This window comes from Pipra filicauda, unplaced genomic scaffold (genome assembly GCF_003945595.2).
Source record: "Pipra filicauda isolate LSUMZ 115617 unplaced genomic scaffold, ASM394559v2 scaffold164_size1636381_pilon, whole genome shotgun sequence".
Taxonomy (NCBI): domain Eukaryota; kingdom Metazoa; phylum Chordata; class Aves; order Passeriformes; family Pipridae; genus Pipra; species Pipra filicauda.
The window spans coordinates 1,537,266-1,558,474 of NW_024104151.1; the positions used below are offsets into that span (position 1 = coordinate 1,537,266).

The following is a 21,209-nucleotide window of genomic DNA, read 5'->3' on the forward strand; positions in this document are numbered from 1 at the left end:
TGTCAAGGTTTATCAGGAGCTTCTGAGGTCAGGTCAAGATGGGGTGGGGATGCACCACGACAACACAGACGATGAACGGTGGGTGAGATGGTGCCGAAAGCAGACGTGAGGCAGTCAGAGCTCCACATGAACATAAACACCTTGAAGCAACATCTGGAAAATTGCTTGGGAAAAAGTAAACAGATTTTTATTTATAAGTTCTGTGGTTTGGTTTTTATAGTGTTTTGATGATGCACATAAATTATTGTATCAAACTAGAAAACATAAAAGAAATTCCAGGGGGGAGGCAGTTGTTCCCTTTGATAATCTCTTTCCTGAGGAATTTGCTGTGTTTTATTTTCAGCTCACTGTTGCCTTTTGCTGGCAACTGGAAAACCTGACAATGGCTTTTTATCTTTATTTGTATCTGTGGTTCTAAGCTCAAAATGTTCATTACTATTTACAGTGTTTACTATTTAAAAAGACAAAATACATTTACTAAAACAACGCTATATCCAGTGCAATGCTGGGAAGGTCTGTTCTGTGAGATTGATGGGTGGCTCATCATCTTGAAGGTTTATTTCTTAAATATGCAAAACAAGAACTCAAAGGCCACCTGAGCTCCAGGGTTTGTGTGCTGTTTGCAGGTGCCATGATGTAGGAGGTAAGAGGTGCTGGAACTGGGGACCCTGTGGCCTGGGCACTGCCTCGGCACTGCTGTACCCTCCCAATGCCAGGGGTCCTCAGCTGAGCCCAGTGGGAGCCTCTCAGTGCACCAGTGTTGGGGTTTCATGTGCTTCTTTCCAATTCCCAGGATTTACGTGCATCTTGTATGACACTAATGCTTACAGTTGTGGTTTACACCGAGTAACTGTTGGACAACCAGCTTTTTTTCAGGATTGGATTGATCTCGCTCCATGTCTCAGTTGTGTTTTTACACCAAACATATAGGACAGATCTCAGAATCTGCAGTGTGGGGTAATTTTGACTCTTCTGGAAGCAAATGTGGTTGAATGTGAACCAAGCTGGAGACCGACCACTCGCGCCAGGCCGAGCGCGCCGAGGAGCAGCGGTGCTGAATGATCTGCGTGTCCAGATGCCAACATCCATTTTACAATTCTTTTCTTTCAGTTGCCCCCACAATTCAGGAACTTAAATCCAGCGGTGTGGTGCTTGGAGGGAACGGCCTGATACGGTGCGAAGGTGCAGGAGTTCCTGCCCCGAACTTTGAGTGGTACAAAGGAGAGAGGAAGTAAGTAGCCGGTGCTGCCGGGGCTGTCGCCTGCCCGTGGGGACCAGGGTGGAAGAGAGAGGAGCCGCCAGGCTGGGGTTGTCCCCATGGTGACAAGTCCAGCAGCTTGGCCTGCAATCAATGCGGAGCTCCAGCAGCGGGTACCTGGAAGCGTTGGCTGTGCAGTTCTGGGGGAGCATCTCAGTCTCCTCGTGGTTGTATTTCCTGCTCTGGACACAGGCTGTGCTGGGCTCTGAGAGTGATAATTGCAATAACAAACCTAACATTCAAATGTGCTTTAGTAATTACAGCCTCTTAAGTATAATAAAAAAAAGCACTGAAAAAGCTACTAAAAGGATTTTTTTTTTTAATTCATCTTCCCAGGTTTCCTGCTGTGGGTTTTGGGGTGGAGGGGTTGTTTCATGAGCAAGACTTTCAACCAAATCTTCCTGTATATGGATTTTCACCCAGTTGTGCCACTGGTGGTCTAGACCATGGGTCTGTATTCCACAGAGCTCTGCAGGTCACTGCATCCAAGACTGGGTCCAGGGAGTGCTCCTTGCTTGAACCCTAGAAATTGATTCTGTGCTTTGGGTTTGTTTGCAGCCAGCTTCACTTCCAGGTCATTAGTGTTATGGAATGGTAACAGGAATCTCTGTAGAGTCAGCTTTATTTTAAAACCAGCTCATTAAACAGGTAGATATTTTCCATTTTTAATAGGACATTGGGTTTTTCAGCTCTCGGCTTGTCTAAGAGCTTATTTCTGGTAGGTTCTCATGTCAGTGCAAAAGCAAGTGGATATTGTCCCTTGTAACTTAGTGTCAAGCTTTTGGAACTTCCCAGCTTCCAAGTTAGGTTTCTCAGCTCAAACATCCCCCTAAACCTGGGAGCTGGCAGGAGAATATTAATGACCCTTTTTCACAGAAAGCCATCTGTTGGCTCGTTTCTCAGCTGCTCCCCTCCCTCAGCAGGAGCTGCTCCTCCTCCCTCTTCACTTTGCTGAGCAGTCACAGCTTTGCACTTCACCCTATCCTAAAACATTCTCTAAAACCTGACCTTTATGTGACAGAAACTGGTTTTCCTCTGTTGTTGAAATTCAGCTGCATCCTGTTTGCAGAGATGCCCGTTGTGTTGTACCTATCCTGGGGGGAGTTGCAGCAGGAATATATTTTGTGTAGGAAATATTTCAGCGCAGTTTTAGCACTCTGGATTCAACCAGCCCTTTCCAGCGTGCTAATCACCTTTCTATTTATAACACTGACCAAATTCCTTTCCCGTGAGTGCACTCAGTGCCAAGGCAGCAGCAGGAAAAATGAAGCAGAGCATTTCAGGACACCAGAGTTGTGCTTCTGTCTCAGTTTCAGTTGGTGTTTCACCTCAGCAAGAACAGTACTGTCCTGTTGTGTTTTGCTGTTCAAATGTTGTGTTAAATCTCACACTCCATCCTTTTTAGGAGCTGGACTTTTGTGATTCTTGTGGGTCCCTTCCAACTCAGGATATTCCATGAACTGTTGTTGGCAGATGACTACAAAGGTGCTGGGGATCTCTGAATCCCCTTCACTTGCAGGAAGGAAGGAAATCCATACACGCTGTTTTTTCCTTCAGTATGTTCCCTTTCCCTCTGGATGATGGGCAGCCACCACAAGATGAGCCTTGGGCAGCTCAGTCATTGGTTTAATGCAAAGCTCTCAGAGGTAGCTCAGAGTAGCATCTACATTATCAGGCAGATAATTTGCAACTGTACTCCAAGACTACATTTATCCCCTGGGAATGCACACCCTGCTGGATTTTCTGTTAACAGAATAGAGAGAATCCCATTTGCTTCAGATACACTGGGACTTGTGTTTTTGGACATCTGAAACCCTAAGTGTATGTTCAGTGTCTGAAACAAGCCTTTGGGGCCTGTAAACTGTATTGTTGTTACTTAGATGAATGTAAATCCAAACCCACCATTTCCAGACTCAAGGGATCATCTTATCATAAAAGAGCCATTAAAGCTAAGCATAAAGGCTGTAAGAGACTACATTAAGTTAAAAATATTAGTCTTTGAGGCAGAGAGGCTAATTCTGCCTAGTCACTGAGTTCCCCAGGGCTGCTGTTTGATAACTTTCTATAGGTGCTGGTGCCCAAGGTGGGGTGAGCTGGGAAGAGACAGAAAGTCTGGGGGAGAAGTTAGTAAAATCATCTTAAAATTGTCATTGGTTTGGGTTGGAAGGGATCTTAAACCCATTCAGTCCCACCCTCGCCATGGGCAGGGGCACTTTCCACTAGACTAGGTTGCTCCAAGCCCTGTCCAACCTGGCCTTGGACACTTCGAGGGATGGGGCACCTCCAGGGATGGGGCTTTATAAATGTGTGTGGCTTCTAAAATTGTAGCAGGATTCCCTGTAGAGAGGAGAATGACTTCACTATGCCAACTCCAAAATCCACGTCTGTTCAGTGTGTTACGTTTAGAGTTACACAGAAATTAGATCTCAGACATTAAACAGCCACAGGGAAGAAGCCCAAAAGTCACCTAAATAAAATATTAAAATATTAATTCCCTTTTCCTTCTCAAAGCAAACAAGACACACATTTGAAATAACAAAACTCATTATAGGGGCTTAATATATTATAATAAGGTGAAAGTATTCAAATTTGAAACCAAAGGCAGGTACCCCCTGGGGGCTGGCACTGATGCATGAGCTCTGGATGTGCAGGAGTAATCTCTGGAATAAAAAGGAAATCACTTTTCCCTTTCTAACTGGTGCAAAGCAGAAAGGTGAAGAAACACGTGGGGTGGCTGCACACAACTTAAAATGCCATTCCAGGCTGGGAAAGAACTTGGTGAAACCCAGACGAGTGATAAATGTGTGTTCAGTCAATAAATGAAGCTGAGCAGCACACGGGAGCAATTAATTTAAAAGTAAAAGCATCTGCTTCTCACAACTGCAAATGGAAACCCTCGGAACTGCTGAGTTTATGCAAACTAATGCCAACTCCTCGCTCCATTAATTGCCTGGCTTATTGATATGCACATCTACTCAGTTCCATTTATTCCAGAACCTCCAGTCCTGGCCACCAGCATCAGCCACTTCCAGCAGGGACGTGGAGGGACGGTAATGTGGGAGAAGTGGGAGAGGAAGGAGGGGCAGGAGTAAGAGGAAAAGGGCTCTGAGCTGGCACCCACAGATCTCATCCTCTCGGCAGCCTGGGGAGTCAGCAGGTCACAACAAGCAGACACAGTTATTTTTTGAGGCAAATGCCACCCCTGACAGGGCATGGGGACAGCAAAATTCCCACCCCTGCAATGTTTTCTGGACAATGAGTTAAACCTTACAACTATAAAACAGAGATGCTGTAGCTCAAATTGTGGTTATGGGCCAAAGGGGTGGAGGTGGCTTGGAAAGAGCAGGTAGGAACCATGGAATCTCAGACTGGTTTGGTTTGGGAGGGACCTTAAAACTCATCTCATCCCACCCCCTGCCGTGGGCAGGGACACCTTCCACTAGGTCAGGTTGCTCTAAGCCCCATCCAACCTGGCCTTGGACACTTCCAGGGATGGGGCAGCCACAGCTTCTCTGGGCAACCTGTGCCAGGGCCTCACCACCCTCCCAACAAAGAACAAGCCATAGGTGGACAAGGAGCTGTGATTCCGGTACCCCAGGTTTCCCTGGGAGAGGGGCAGGGATCAAACCCTGAAAGGCAGCAGGAAGGGATGGTGGCCATGGCTGCAGCTCCTGCCCTCCCACTGTCACTGTGTGTGAACCACGATGTGATGGGTGGATTTGGGAGTGAAGGAGGCTCTTGAGATTGTCTGCATGAGAGGCAGGAAGCGAAGGGACATTGGTGGGTTTAGAAGAACATCCATGTGCGTAGGCTGAATGGACAAACTTCTGCCTTGCACAGGAAGAGATGAATCTTCCAACTGCAGTGCTCACCTCCAACCAGACACTTCAATCCCATTTCTTTTACATTTCATGCAAAACCCTGTGTGTCCATGGGATGTGCCACGTCCTCTCCCCAACCATGGGTTGGAGGAGCAGAATCCTCTACACCAACACAAGCTGCACAGGGAAAAGAAGTCCCCATGAGTGAGCAGTCTGTAGTGATCCAGTGGGAAGAGAGGCACTCATGTAATGATGAGTGTTCAACCCACAACATGCCGAAGTGCAATTAATGACAGATTTGTGGAGGTTTTTAGACAGAAAGGTAGAAGATTGCCTTAATTCCCAGGATATACCATTATATCTTCCAATATAGCAGACAAAAATTGTATTCTTAATCTAAAACTCTGCTCATGATGGGAAATATAAGGAATTAGGAGTAATAACCATAGCGAGTTTTTTAATAACGTGGTTACCCTTTTCATCTCCTTGTTTGATCAGACGTGGTTTGCCTACAACACCACCATTTAAGTTGGTCATCTGGCTTTGCCTCGGTGCACCAGCGATGATTCTGACATGGCTTTGGGAGCAATACCAAAACACCTGCACAGTTCCTGTTAAATTTGGGATAGGAAGCTTGAAGTTGAGTGAAAAGAGCCCTGATTTGGCTTTTTCCTGCACTCGGTTCCCTGGTTCCTGCCCAGGTTGCTGACTCAGCACATGTTCCTAGTTGCAAGTCTGATTTGCAGCCCTGTAAAACAAACTGTGGTCACAATCCCACAGTCACATTTCTGGCTCCTAATCCTCACCTGCCATCAGCTGGTGGTGAGAAAGGAGACAACAAACTCCGGAGTCTGAAAAACACACTTTGAAGGACTTACCATAATACTTCTCTGCCCCAAAGAGGGTATTTCAATTTCCAGTTGGATTTTCCCAATTCACAATCTAGGCTCTCCATCTAAAAGTTTCTATCCCACACTCTGGCAAGGCACGAGGGGGTGTAGGTCTTTATTTTCTTTCAGCTATAGGACACACAGGGAGCAACTCTTCCCCTCAGTACCCCCAGGTCCAGCGTTGCATGTGGCCTCTCCGATGTGGGAGTTTTGCTCAGCAGATGACACTGGCAGCTTGCAAAGAGCTGATGGTGATGTCAGTGGTGTCTGTAAAACAAGAAAAATAAAGAGATTAAAAAAAAAGAAAATCTTGGTTATGGTATATGAGTTATAGACATTTTCTTTTTGCCTTCTAGACTGATCAATGGTCAACAAGGAATCACTATTAAAAATTATAGTACAAGATCACTTCTTACTGTTACCAATGTGACAGAAGAACACTTTGGCAACTATACATGTGTCGCTGCCAACAAGCTAGGGACGACCAATGCCAGCCTGCCTCTCAACCGTAAGTAACGTGGACATGTGGCCAGTGTTCATGGGTGTTTGTTACACAGACATGGATTCAAAAGCCAAAAAGTAGCTGTGTGTTTTTCTCCCCCCTAAATACCATTGCGTTCCTCAGTACTGGAAATTACCCACCTGGTTGATTATCCCGTGCCGCAGGAGGGTTTCTGCTCTGAAAGTGGTGGCACGTTTTGGGGATATCGATGAGTTATGGATCTACCAAAAAACTCACAGCTAAACCCAACCCGCCATCGTGGGGTAGAGGCAGAATTGGCACAGCAACATCTTTCTGCTCAGAAGAGCAATGCCAGATCCCTAAGGTACCACTGTAAACAAAGGTTAGAACGTTCCACAAGGATTTCCAACAAGGAATATCCTGAGCTGAAGAACTGGGATGTGCTGGAGCTCTGCTCACACCTCAGTTTGTTGGTCATTGGCCTCTGGTATAGGAAAGTCTCAGAGGACTTGAGGTGAAATCTTTTGGAAAAGACAATAAGCATTGTAAGAGGCAAAGCATTGGGATTTTCAGCATGGAGGTTGCCTAAAATGGGTCTCAGATGTCCTGTTTGGAAGGCATTTTTATCTGTGAATTGGTAGTGTTTCACTTTGTCGAATATTTAGCCTTATGCTAATGGCATCCAAAGATGTTCAGAGTTGAACTCTGGTGCTGAACTGTCTGTTCTGATAGTGAATAAAATTGAAAGACAAAACTCAGGATATATCCTACATGTTTTTCTCCACATAAAGATACTCCTTACTGAGCAAAAATGTACATTTTCAGTTGCTTAAATCCTACAGTTATTGCCTTCTAGCCATGAAACTTCCTTCTGAACATATTCCCTGTATGATGTGTATTGTCAGGTTATTCTAAATTTTTGCAGAAGAGCTGTAATAGGCAGAAAACAGCACAGAGCCTTGGCTGCCATATATTTAATATTTGAGGAATCATTAACAAAGGGGGAACGACACTGCACTTACTTTAAACAGAAAATGCAAGTGAAAACAAAGGAATATTATGCCAGAAGGAGATGGAATTTGGTGTATTTGCAATTCAGAGGAGGGAAAATGAAGGTCTGGCTTCATTTGAACAGAGCAGAGCCAAATCTGTCTCTGAGCTGCTGCCAGGATATTATCAGTCTTGTATTGTGAGGGGCCATCCTTAAAAAACACTTTGGGATGCAGAGGTTGAAAATGTCATATAAGTACCAAGTACCTTGTTACAAATCATAAAAATAGATGTTCTCCATCATGAAAGAGATGGGACATGTGAAGCAGAATGGTCTGAGAGAAAACGCTGAAATCTGGGTCTCATCCTGACCTCAAGAAGGAAATGGGGGATGATGTTGGCTCAGAGGTTTGACTGAAAGGCCAAGATGAAATGTCTTATTTATACTAAGATTTTTTTGTAATATAGTCAAAAAAAGGAGAGATTTCTGAAAGTGGTGATCTACATTTGGTTGGGAATTAAAATAATTTGGTGGAGTTTTTTCGTTGCTGATAATTTACATTAATCTTATCTAGGAATATTATAACTACAAAAAAAAAATCACAGGGTAGCAACTTGTTAAATGTGAATTCCTTCATCCTTCAGAGAGAATTTTCTCATGTGAAGCTCTACTTACATTTAATTTTTTTGGCAACGATAGCAGAACATATGTGCTGGTTCAGGTATGTGCGAAGGAACTGGGAGCAGTTCCTGGCTGGTTGCAACATTCAGTAGTCAAATGTAGGGTTAAATGTAATTTGATCATCATGTTACTTGAAAAAAGTGTTAAAAATTAGAGTTTATGACTTAGTGTGTGTTTTTAGTCTGTAATTGCACTGGGGAGATACAGTCTGAGGTGCAGTTTTGGGCACCACAATATAAGGAAGATATGAAGCCATTAGAGAGTGTCCGGAGGAGGGCAGTGGAGATGGGGAAGAGCCCTGAGGGGAAGCCGTGTGAGGAGCAGCTGAGGGCACTTGGTGTGTTCAGCTGGAGGAGACTGAGGGGAGACCTCATTGCAGTTGCATCTTGCTCGGACAGGCACTGATCTCTGCTCTATGGGCACTAGTGGCAGAGCTCAAGGGAATGTCCTGAAGTTGTGTCAGGGGAGGTTTAAGTTGGCTCTTAGGAAAAGAGTCTTCCCCCAGAGGGTGGTCGGGCACTGAACAGGCTCCCCAGGGCAGTGGTCACAGCACCAAGGCTACCAGAGCTCCAGGAATGTTTGGATGATCCTCTGGGGCACCTGGTGTGACTCTTGGGGATGGTCCTGGGCAGGGCTAAGGATTGGACTCGATGATCCTTGTGAGTCCCTTCCAACTCATGTATTCTGTGGCTCTGTGATTTTATGTGGAATGGTTTGAATAACATCACTGGTGCAGTGATTTGGGACCCCCACCACACATCCCGCTGCTGTCCTGTGGGAAACCACCACAGATGTGCAAAGACATGGGAGAGGTTGTCACAACCCTACAGCTGGAGCACTTGAACCCTTGAGTGTGGATACCTGAGCTTCGACCCTGAGCACAGAGCACCCCTCTGGTATCACGGTATCAGCAAAGTCTGGTATCAGCACCTTGTCCAGCATCGCTGGGAATTTGCCAATTGGCTGCTTCTTTCTGCTCTTAGGTTGGGGTTTTTAATAATAATGTGTGTAGCAGAGTTAGAAAATCTGTATTTTTTTTCTTTGCACATTCCCCTGTAATACATAAATGACACAGAAGCTGTGCACGGATGGGGACCTTTCTCAGGGACAGGACTAAGCCCCTTCTCCATTACTGGTGTCTGAATTCAATGCAGATATAAAACTCCAGGATACCAGAACAAGGATTACTTTGTCTACTATGGAGAGGCTCTGGGTTTCTGTGATCCATCAAGGCAACCTTGAGCTAACAGAAAGTCATGAAGCAGATCAGGGGGTGTCAGGACAAGGTACAAGCTGACTTTGTGTGGCTGGGACAGGGACTGAACCAAGGAGATGGGAGGTTAATGAAGCTGTCCCAGATGGTGCCCGTGGGGTGATGAGGCAGGAGGAGAACCTGTCTGGGGTTTGGCTAGTCCCCAGGGCCAGAAGACACCCAGCAGGGACACTCAGAGCTGCTTCTGTTCTGGGGACAGGCACCAGATCAGTTTGCAGAAGAACCTTGTGTCTGGGGAGTTATGAACATCCCAGATCCCAGGAACATACCGGAATTTATCATCTCCCTAACTGAGGACTTGTTGGCCATGTCTAAGATCCAGCTATTAATAATAAATGCAGCATCTGTAAAAGAGAAAGTCGGAGCCTTGCGGGGAAAATGCAGAGAAGCAGTGGTTCCAAAAAGTGAATAATGAATGGCAATTTGCTAATTATTCATGGCTGAGTCCTCTGGATCATCCAACTGCATTGGGTTTTGTGGGGAAGCGTTTGAAGTGCGTGATCCCCCCGGAGCATCCATGGGAGGCATGTTTGGACAGTCCCACACTGGCATCTCTGGGGCCTAATTGATCAGATATTTAGCACTGCCTACGCTGGCTGTTCCCAGAATTTCTGATACTTAAGAAGAAGAAAAATGTAATCCTTTCCTGTAAATAAAGTTTGAATTTGCTGATTCATTAAACCCAGGAGATGAGGCTTTACAGCACAGACCCGGGGCAAGAGGTTCCCTCTCCAGGGGTGAGGAGGCAGCGGGGAGTGATGGAATAGCCCTTTTTAATTAAGTACATTTGGCTTTTAAATTAGTGCAATCTTAACTTGAGACAAAAGGCATTTTCCTAGAGACAGATTTGCAAGGCCATTGTGAGGAGAGAAATTGTCATTAACCATTGGCAACCAAAGGAGGTTTATTCTGGCGTTTTTCTCAAGCAGCTGAAACTGAGATGGGTCTATTGCTGCTAAAGCAGCCACATCCTTCCACAGGTGTCTCCTGTCCTTGTGCTCTCCTGACTGGAGGCCACAGCTGGTGGTGGATTTCCTTTCTCTTACCCCAGCTGAGTAAGGTTTTTCCTCCCTTTCTGTGATGAGGATGAAGGGGACCCCTGCTCCCCACAGTGGGATGTGGGGTGAGATGCTGCCACCACAAGCACCTGTGAATAGTGGAGATCCCAGGCCAGGCATGGCACAGGGTTCAGCTCAGCTCCGCAGCACCGGAGTTCCAGTCTGTTCCAGGTTCTAGGGTGCAGCAGTTTGGTATCCTGGTTCTGTCAGGGGTGCAGTGCCGCTCCACACCTCTGCAGGCCTGGCAGATGGAGGGCATTAAATCTGTAGATTTAATCTGTACATCTACAGAAACTATAAACCTACATTAGAGAGTTCATAGGGGCCTTAAATTCACTGTGACATGTGGTCTCTGTGTGTCCCCTGAAGACACATTACCCACAAGTCTGGGTTCACCTTGCAGAAGATTAAAATAATCATTACTCCTCTATTAGATCTGTGTATTCTTAAGTAAAGGTATTATTTTTATGTTCTAGAGAGCACCTTCCCTAATATTTTTAAGAATCCTACAAATAATTTGACTGGTAAGGGGCACATTTCCTAAGAAAACTTGCAATTCAGAGGAAACATCCATGTCCATTACTAATAGCTGCCAAAGGAATTACTTCTTTCCATGGCTGGTTGTATAATGCAAAGATATTACTCATGTCTAGGTTTATACAGAAATCTGAGATGTGTTGCCAGTAATTGTGCAAAAAATGTAAATAATGGGGAATAGCTGCCCAAAAGTTCAGGAGGGACATTTGGAAGGAGAAGGAGCCTGGCAAGGTGTGCAAGAGATGTGGTAGTATTTTCTGTACTAATTTAATCACTGCAGCTGAACACAACTGTTTTACTGAGGAAGCATCCGACTGTGAGCTCATGGTTGGTGCAACACACTTATAATCTTGTCTCCAACATTTCTACGTGCTGGGAGCGCCAGACCGTGCCCTCAGTTTACATGCTAATTGCCTTGTGTACTGGTTCCTACACAGAGATTCCTAATTAAACTGCTGGATTTGTATTTTTAATACATCGGGTTTTGTATCAGAAATGTAAATAAAATTAATATTCTTCCAAAAATTTAAATGAACTCATTAGGAATTACACACAACCTGTGATAGTATGCGCATTCCTCCGTGGCACTGCGAACAGTTGGTGTGGCATTGGCTGTGTCTGCTGGAACATCAGCGATGCAGAGGGATCGAGGGGCTCTGCAAAGGGGTGTCATGGCCTTGCAATGACACATCTCCTAAATAAGGGGACAGACAACCATTTCCCATGGGTGATTTCCAGTAGTGCCTCCTGCTGTACCTGGTCCTGACAATCAGTGACACACTAGACTTAAGGGGATTTCAGAGATCTCCTCAGTCATGGACACAATTATCTTAGAGGTCTTTTCCAACCTTAATGATTCTGGCTGAACAGTCATGATGCTGCTCCTCACTCCTGGCAGTTGTTGAACTTGCTTCCTATGATCCATAGCGACCCTCCACTATTGTGGTCATATTATAAATAAGCTTTTTCCCTCCTTTGGTAACTTTTTCTTTATATTTAAACCAAATATTTTCCAACTCGATTCTCATGGGTCCCTTCCAACTCAGCATATTCTGTGATTCTTTGATTCTGCCTGGAATAAGTCTCCTGATGCAGACAAAGTTTGGGCTCCATCCCTGGCCATGCTCCCCTCTCCCAGCACTGACCTCTGGACTCCTGTGGGAGTTTTCCAGTGTTATCCAGGCTGTGTGTGGGCAGGTTTATCAGTAATTTATATAGATTTAATTACAGTGCTTGAGTCATCTCTATTCATATATTTCAGTGTCATCATTAAACTCAGCAGTTTCATTTATTGACTGAGAAATCAGGTTTTAGTGTATTTGGATACATGACAGGTTTCCGCTCAGTTTAGCTCAATAGCTTTGCTTCTCCCACCAAATCTGACATTTCGAGAAGAAATATTCTCTCCAGGGGAATTCCCTTTGTGTCCACAGTTTCAGCTGTTGTCCAATTACCTAAGTAAGATTTTACTATTTTGTCTCTCAAGTACCAGCCTTCAAAGCAAATCAAACTTCAATTTGCATAGTTCTGTCTCAGCCAGGCAGGCTGGTCTGCATCAAAAAAAATTATTTTAAAACTATATATATATATACACACAAAAATTTAAATGAAAATTCCTATGCTCATTAGGAGCCCACTCAAAGCCTGCTGCAGTCACTCAAAAGACAGTTATTGATTTAATAAGGTCTGGATCAAGCCCAAAGTCTCCTGTAGACATCACTGTGCAGAGAACTGGGGCCACAGACCTAATTTCTCTTTGTAGCCCTTTCAGTCCTTCCCTCAGAGGTGCAGTCATTGTCCTGATCTCATCCAGCTCCTGCTGAGCCTGATGGGAAGGTCTCTCTCTCCGCACCTCTGGAGGGATGATGGACAGGGAACAGATGTGAAATCCATTCTAGGAAATTCCAAGTACTTTGTGAAGGGGTGGTCACACATCGGAGCCATCGAGCTTTCTTCTGGTGTCTGATCGGTGTCATGGGACACCCAGGACACACCTGTGGGTTTCTTGTGCACCCTTCATAAAGCCAAGCCACATCTTTGTCTGGTGCATTGTCCCATCTAGAAGCTCAGGAGGTTCCTGGTTTCCTTCTTCCCTTACAATCTGAAAGGTTTTTTCCTCTTCCCTCCCTCTGTGTGGGCTTTGTCTTCACTGGTGGTATTTCTGGTCTTAGGCCTTGACTTTGCTTTCCACATCCAAGTTGGACTAATAGGACCAGCTGCTGCAGAATAGGTGATCCATCATGGAAAGGACCTGTCCTGGAGATGGATACCCAGCTCCTGAGCAGTGGATTGAAATCCAGGGCATTAGAGGAGCTGGGTTATAAATCTGGGAGTTGGTTCCTTGGGGACCCTTCTCAAAGATCAAGGTGTATTCATCTAGGGCATTTTAATTGGGTGGTCATGTTCCCAGTGGAAAACAACTCTGAAAACTTCCAACCGTCCCCAATGGGATTCACAGACAGAGTGAAAACCTTTTTTCTCTCCCTGCTCTCACACAGAGTGGAACAAAGGCATACGATGCAGCTGAGCAGCTCAGCCAAAGCAGGGAGCTTTCCTCACATCACAAGTGCACCTGGGGGACTAATTTCATGACATATTGCTGAGACAAGGAGCCCAACAGAGTTAAAAACGCAGCACCTTAAATTCGTATATTCACACAGAATAAGATAAATGGCCAAATCCTCCATTCATGTAAGTCGTAATAATTCTGTTAAATGTTGGGTTTGAGATCCTTCCATATGGATGCCAACGGCTGCTCCAGGTAACAATTATGGAGAGTTATGAAGAAATTTTCTCTAAATCCCTTTTGCAGCTTGAGCTTTATTATGAATTATATGACAATAAGTGACTGAGATGGGATGAGGTAGAAATAACCCATTTGAGCAAGGCCAGTAACATGTTTCTCCTTGACATTTAGCAGAACATTTAAAGATCTGAGAGGGTATCCGTGTTTGAGGGGGGAAAATCAAACGAAAACCCTGGGGATCTTTGCTCTGGATCCTTACTGAAGTTGCCTAATGTTCTGTTTTGTTACATTTGTGCTTTTACTCTCGAATTTTGCAATTATAACAACAGCCCACAAGGTTTAGACATATATTCTTACAAAACTGGATAAATCAGAGAGGTTGAAGCATATCCAAAGCTTCATCTCAAGTATCAGTCAGTCATCACAGAATCATGGAATCATAGAACATCCTGAGTTGGAAGGGACCCAGTATCATCAAAGTCCAACTGCTGCCCCTGCATAGGACACCCCAACAATCCCACCCTGTCCCTCAGAGCATTGTCCAAACAATGACTAAAACATTCAAGGTCATCCATGGAATTTAATTACCTGCCTCTGCCCCCATCAGGGGGAGGAGCACCTGTGGTCAGAGCTCTCTTGAACTTGAGTTTCTTTTCACAGGGTAGAAAACTTTGAATTAACTTTTTAGCAAAATTGAAAATCCAAAGAATACTTTGTGTAACAAAGGGGATAGAAACCAGAAGTGCTAAAAATAGCACTATAAATATATTTTACAACTCAGGGTGAAACACAGACTTCAGCCTTGGCCTCAAAACTTTGGCAGAATGGAGGGCAGAGGTTCCTAAAGGTGTGTTTGGAAATAAAGGATGAAGAAATTCCCAAGTCAAAAGATTAAAGATGATTACTATCTATCTTCTACAGGAAAAGAGGTTATTGAAATATTTTAGAGTGTAGAGAAGGTGTATTAGAAAGTTTTCTCATAAAACAAACCCGAGAGAGATTCACTTACACTGATCAGTGGCAAATTTTAAAGTTAATGCAAAGCACTTCTTCATTAAAAGATTATTAAGTGTAGAACTTATTTTTGTAACAAGTTGTTGAGACCAAAGCTCACAGGGCTTTAGAAAGGAATGAGCTATTGATCAAGGACATCCAGAGTTTCCAGGAAGATCAGAGAATAGATTTTACACCCAAGACTTCAGCATTTAAGCAAATAGTCCAACAGGTTGGAAAATGCCACATCTGAGATAATTTATCAAATAAATTCTAGGTTAGTTAACAAAAGCACGTGTTTGAAACCTTTGTCTATGAAGTGTGTGTGCTCCTTTTGAGTCAAGTGCCTTCTAATATAGAGATTCACAAAAAATAGAGATGGTCTCAACAGCTCCCATTACATTTTCCTGAGAGCTGCTACATGTTCCTAGTCTGACAGTATGAGGTCTGGACAGTCTGTGAGCTGAAGAAAAAGAGGAAGGGAAAAAATTAATTAATTTTTGGCTACAAGAAAGCTAAAAATAGCCTCAGAGGTTTAAAAACAAGAGCTTTTCCAGTGAGCCTACACCATAAGCACTAATTAACCTCTGTACTGAACCACATGAGTAACAAAATGCTGAGGTATCTCAACAAGGCTCTAAAATCAAGAGCTCATTTAATGTTATCCTTAATTCCACCTCCAGGTTTATATGTTGAGATTTTGGCTGGATTTGTAATAATAAATTGAGTATAAAATCTTCCTCTTCCCTGGGCTTTTCCAAACCTTCAGTGAAAAGAGTTACCGTCAGATATTCCTTGTGATATCAGAACTATTCAGAGAGAAAGGCCTATGATGAATTTTTCAGAAACTTACTTTTTCCCCCAGTATATTATCACAGGTATTAAAGCTGATTTCTTGACTTTTAAACTTTCTGCTATGAAGCACCTTCAACAATACCCTAAATTTTACTGTGGGGCTGTTACTGTATAGAGTTTTACTTATAGATTGGCCTGTAAAAAGATATTCATATTTTAGATTTAGATTTACTAATTTTATTCAAAAATAAAACACAAACTCGAGAACTGGATCATTTAAATCCTGTTAATTTATTCACTTAAAATTAGATTCCAAGAAAAAGAAGAAAATATTTAAATTACTGGGGATGTGAGCAGAAAAGGAACAAATCTCATGGAGTAACTGCACCGTAGGCCAAGGCATATCCTTATGTAGGAGCTTTAAGTTAGTCAATAAAATGTCCATCAGTACCAGCCCCTTTTCTTTGCTGATGCTGTTGCTTAGCTGTCCAGAGCGCTGCAAGAACATGGGAAAAGATCTGTCAGAAGGGAAAAATCAACTCCAGGGTCAGGATGCAACTGTAGTTTCATAAAATAACAAAATGCTTTCCCTTGATGCAGATTTCTAAATTAGGATGCCATGTGAACAAAAGGAAGAAAGTTGCCCTGCACTGCTTGTCCCCATCCTGTCAGAATTGCAGTGTCCCTCACATCCAGCACACAGTGGTTCTCCTGCTCAAGAAATTTGGCAGCCAGACCATTTCTGTTTGTAAATGAAAGGCTGATTCTTGACCTTTCAGCGTTTACTCTCAACCAGCACTTGCTGAAGCTGCTCCAGGGCTCTGTAAATATTGTTTCCTCACTGGCTGTGCAGCCTGAGCAGATCACTGTGGTCAGAACACGCCGTGTCAATGTGAGTGAGAAGGTGGTTCAGCTCCTCATGGTCTTTGTCAACAGCTGCTATAAAAAATACCCTGAAAGCTTGCACTGCTTTAAATACAATTCCCAGGCCAAGGACTGAAACTATTGCTCCCCAATTTACATGAAACTTTTGCCTGGGACTTTTCTTGGACATACAAATACTTCCTCTTAGCACATCTGCACCTCTGCTGTGGTGACAGGGTGGGAGAGTTTGGGGTGTTCAGCCTGGAGAAGAGAAGGCTCTGGAAAGATCTCAGAGCCCCTTCTGGTGCCTAAAGGGGCTCCAAGGAAGCTGGAGAGGGACTTTGGACAAGGGCTGGAGGGAAGGACAAGGAGGAATGGCTTACTGCTACCAGAGGTCAAGTTAGATGGGATACTGGGCAGGAATTCTTCCTGTGAGGTTGGTGAGACCCTGGCACAGGGGCAAGCAGTCAAAATTATTTTGGCAATTAAACTTGGTGAGTTTATTGAAGGGATTTGTCCTCAGTGTCACAGAGATGGACTAAAAGTCACAGGTCTGCTCCACACACACAAAAAAAAAAGTCCCAGAAGAGGTAGCTCTCATGTAAAATTCCTTTTCTGCTGTTTCAGAGAACACCTTATTGCAAAGCTGGACGCTCTCCAGGAGCTCCATGAGAAGCCCAGAACCAGACAGAGCACTCCACATGTGCCTCACAGGGCTGAGCAGAGGGGCAGGATAATGTGGTCCTTCTTAAACTCTAACTCCATCTTAATTAATCTCCTTTTATGTGAATTGTAGACATTTTATGAATTGCACTGTGACATGGGCACATCTCACCATGTAATTTCTAGAGGCTTGTAATGATTCATTTGATAGGCATTGTCTGTGGATTTTGGTTCGTCAGGGATCAGCAGAGCTATAATTACACAGTAATTATTAAATAACTTACAAATTGCTGTGCCAGTGAAAGCAAATATCAGAGCAGTTGAAGAGCATCTTGTTCCTCTGGGCATATATTCTATACGTGCAAGGATGCAGGGATGGGCTGCTTGCTCTAAACATGATGGTAATGCATAGATCAGGTACTAAAGTCTGTAAATGAGAATGAGACTTTTATCCTATGCCTGTATTCCCAGAGCTGCAAGCAGCAGGAGAAGGCTTTCACCCTACTAGAGCTTAACCTGGAGGGGTTGGGTCAGGAACCCAGGTTCTCTTGGTCAGGGGGAGCATCTTCATGGGCTGTCCCAAGGTGTAATGGACCCACCAGCACAGGTACCATCTGTTGGGCTATAAATCCGCTACGGATGTTACCAGTTTGGTATCTGAAGATAGTCTGAAGTATTCCCAGACCTCTCCATGTGTCCAGTTTCTTGCTCTGTTGAAACTCAGGCAGATTCCACTGTTTTCTGATAAGTGGGGTGATGGCATCCCACTGCCAGAAGGCAGGGTTAGATGGGATAATGGAAGGAATTCCTCCCTGTGAGGGTGGTGAGGCCCTGGCACAGGTTGCCCAGAGAAGCTGTGGCTGCCCCATCCTTGGAAGTGTCCAAGGCGAGGTTGGATGGGGAGCAACCTGGTGTAGTGGAAGATGTCCCTGCCCATGGCAGGGGGTGGGACTGGCTGAGCTTTAAGGTCCCTCCCAACGCAAACCAGTCTGGGATTCTCTGAGTTGCCTGTCCCACTGCTTCTGTTGTGACTTTTCCTGTGTCCCATGGGATGTGGGACTCCCAACCCCACATGCCTTCTCTGAGTTGTGAGAGGGGACCAGGCAGAAAGGTGTCTCTTGTGTACCAGGACTTGCACCTTCACAGGTGTCTCCCTATTGCATCTCTAAAGGATATTTTGCCTTATTTACTTCCAGAAATACAGTGACAGTTGTGCAGATTTGAAGAATGACCTCTGAGAACAAGAATATAATTACTGGGAGTCAGAGCAGTGCTAATCATATGTTCCTGAGCAGCAGAAATGCTCACAGATTTCCAGAGCTGCATTATTCATGAGCTTCCTATTTATACATATGAATGAAAGACCAAGCTCAAAGGACACAGACGACTTTGTCACTTTTCTTCATTGAGCTATGGTCTCAATAGCTGTAAAAATCATTAAAGCAGAAGTTTTCTCTGGAAAAGTCTGAAATAGGGAAAAAAGACCAGTGAGCAAATATTGTAGATGCCTTATAATACTATAACTTGAACAACTAAGTAAAAATATTATTTTTCACGTCACTTTGATGATGTAGACACACTTCAAATGTTGATTGAAAATAGAAATTCAATGGATTTCTCAACTTGCTTCCTATGGTTTTGTTGCCCAAGGCACAGAGAGCCCATGGTGACATGGCACCTGGAAAGGGGCAGAGTCAGGACCAGCCTCCTCAGACCTTTGCCATCGAGGAAGGTCGTGTCCAGCCCTGGCAGCTGGTGGTCTGTCCTGGCTATTCCTTTGTCCGTTCTGCTATTTGGTTATGCAGCTCTGATGTGTAAACTTGGTGTAGAAGAGCAGCAGGCTGGGAAGAGCAGCAGGCTGGGAAGGGGTGATCAAGCCTTTAGAGATGACTTTCAGAAAACCTCTAAAATGTTCTTTTTTCTCTTCCATGAAACATTCCTTCTCTCTATTCATTTTAATTAAAAACATGCAATTTATTTTAATCTCAGAGTGGTTTGTGTTGGGAGGGATCTCAAAGCTCATCCAGTCCCACCCCCTGCCATGGGCAGGGACACCTTCCACTAGATGGGATTGCTCCAAGCCCTGTCCAGCCTGGCCTTGAACACTTCCAGGGATGGGGTAGCCACAACTACAGGCTTTTTATTTTACAAGAGTAAAATTGCTGGTTCTTCTGTGTGGCTGGATCATCCCTGGACACTGGGGTGCTCTTTGCTCTGCAGAGAGCTTGGGAGTCAGATAGTGTGGACCATGGCACATGCTTCCATGTATGGATGGATGGGCAAAGCACAACACACAAGCCAAAATGGGTGGTCAGGCAGCACAGGGACAGCTTAGGGGGCAACAGGAAACTTTCAAAAGATTTTCCTTAACTGATGGTGGTTAAAACAATAGATTGCCTTTGCTTTTGGGCAGATAATCGACTGGGGGTCTGGCTGTAGCCACTCACTGAGAAACTGAGATGCTTCAGGTGTGCAGAGGAAGGGAATGTCATAAATCACTTCCTCAGTGGTGCTTTTCTGACACTCATTATAGGAGAGATATTGTAAACCAGGTGGAATGTTTCATAAACACAGGTCCTGACAGAGGCTGCAAATTGGTTGTGCCTTTTATTATCTTTTATTTTTGATAATACTCGACAGTTTCTTGTAACTGGATACACAGCATGGGGAGAAATGTTTTTGGATTTGATTTCAAACAAGCCCATTTGATGTTTCTTCTCAGAATGTGAAAGTGTTGTTTGAGGTTGTCTTTGTTTGTGGAAGTTATTGTTATATCGTTATATTTCATAAACTGCAACAAGTGTTCCTGAGAGGGAAACTGAGGGCGTTAGAAGTCTGCATCTGAAAGGGCCTCAGTTTCTTTGGAAAAAATAATCCTTATGTGGCTTTATGTAGAGTAAGTCAGGTTCTTCATAAGCAGCAGCTCCGATCTCTGCTCCCTGTGAGCATGGACAGGACCCAAGGGAACAGCTGGAGCTGTGCCAGGGGAGGGTTAGGTTGGATATCAGGAAAAAGGTTCTTCCCTTTTTCAGTGGTCGAGCACTGAACAGGCTCCCCAGGGCAGTGGTCACAGCACCAAGGCTGACAGAGCTTGAGAAGCGTTTGGATGATACTCTCAGGGACAGGGTGGGATTTTTGGGGTGTCTTATGCAGAGACAGGTTGGACTTGATGATCTTTGTGGGTCCCTTCCAACTTGGGATATTCCATGAAGCTGTGTGTCCCTGACCCCTTTGGATATGTGTGGTGCTCTGGAGGAAAGGCAGAGCTGCTCACTGCTACCACACGTCACCTTCATATACTCAGACTACCCAAATCCATCGTTTCTTTGCAATTACTGAATTAATTCATTTTGCTCTCCTGACACAAGTCACCCTTCACATGGCTGGATTTATATTCTCCTCCTGTAATTGCTTGGCAGCAGTTTCTTCAAGCACATGTTGTGTGGGGTGGCAGGAGGCTGCAAGTGCTGAGGGTCCTTCTGAAATCTGTAAAGATTTCACTAGTCATGTTTATTTTTCAAATCTGAAAAAAATTCACTATTAATTTATTAATTTTTTTTTTTTGCAATTTGTTGCACTGTTTCATTTTTTAATAGTTTAGTGTTTGTAAATATAAGTGCAAAGATGAGACCTCAAATTAGTGGATATGTTTTTGTGGTACTCAAAAAGTAGCCTGTAAATGAATGGGTACTTTTGCCAAAATCCCTTTGCTGAGGAAAAAATTCCCTGATTTATTCAAAATACAGGCAGTCCTGTAAAAGGTAAAGCCTTGAGCATATATCAATGTCTTAGAGATGGGAAATTGTTGGGAGAGTGGGGATGGAAACTGCAAACTCTTCCTGCCAAGAAAATCAAATGTGTGACCTTTAATTAAATATTATTTTGAATATTTTTAATGGAAATATAGATTTGCCTGTTGGTGGTTCACACACATACACACACCACCAACAACCCCCACAATTAAATTAAATTAAAGTCAATTTTTTTCACACTCTAAAATAGTTCATCCTACATAAAACATGATGGTTCATCCTGGAACTTATTAAAAATAAATAAATAAATCAGTCTTTAGGAGACTCTGGAGTTAAAACAATATGTTTAGTACTTCTTTGCTTTTCACAGGAAAATCAAATTCCATTAGAATTTAAGTAAACCTTGCTCAAGTCTGGACTCCAT

At 43.9% G+C, this 21,209-nt stretch overlaps 1 protein-coding gene across 1 annotated transcript in view; it reads left to right on the plus strand.

Annotated features, from left to right (window-relative positions):
* Nucleotides 1-21,209, plus strand: part of LOC113998038 (neuronal growth regulator 1) — a gene marked incomplete at its 5' end in the record, with an annotated part of 92,309 nt that overhangs the window by 36,754 nt on the left and 34,346 nt on the right. The window contains 2 exons of the mRNA XM_027740363.2: nucleotides 1,111-1,231; nucleotides 6,326-6,477. Of these exons, the coding sequence (XP_027596164.1) occupies nucleotides 1,111-1,231; nucleotides 6,326-6,477 (273 nt within the window). The remainder of the gene's footprint in view (nucleotides 1-1,110; nucleotides 1,232-6,325; nucleotides 6,478-21,209) is intronic.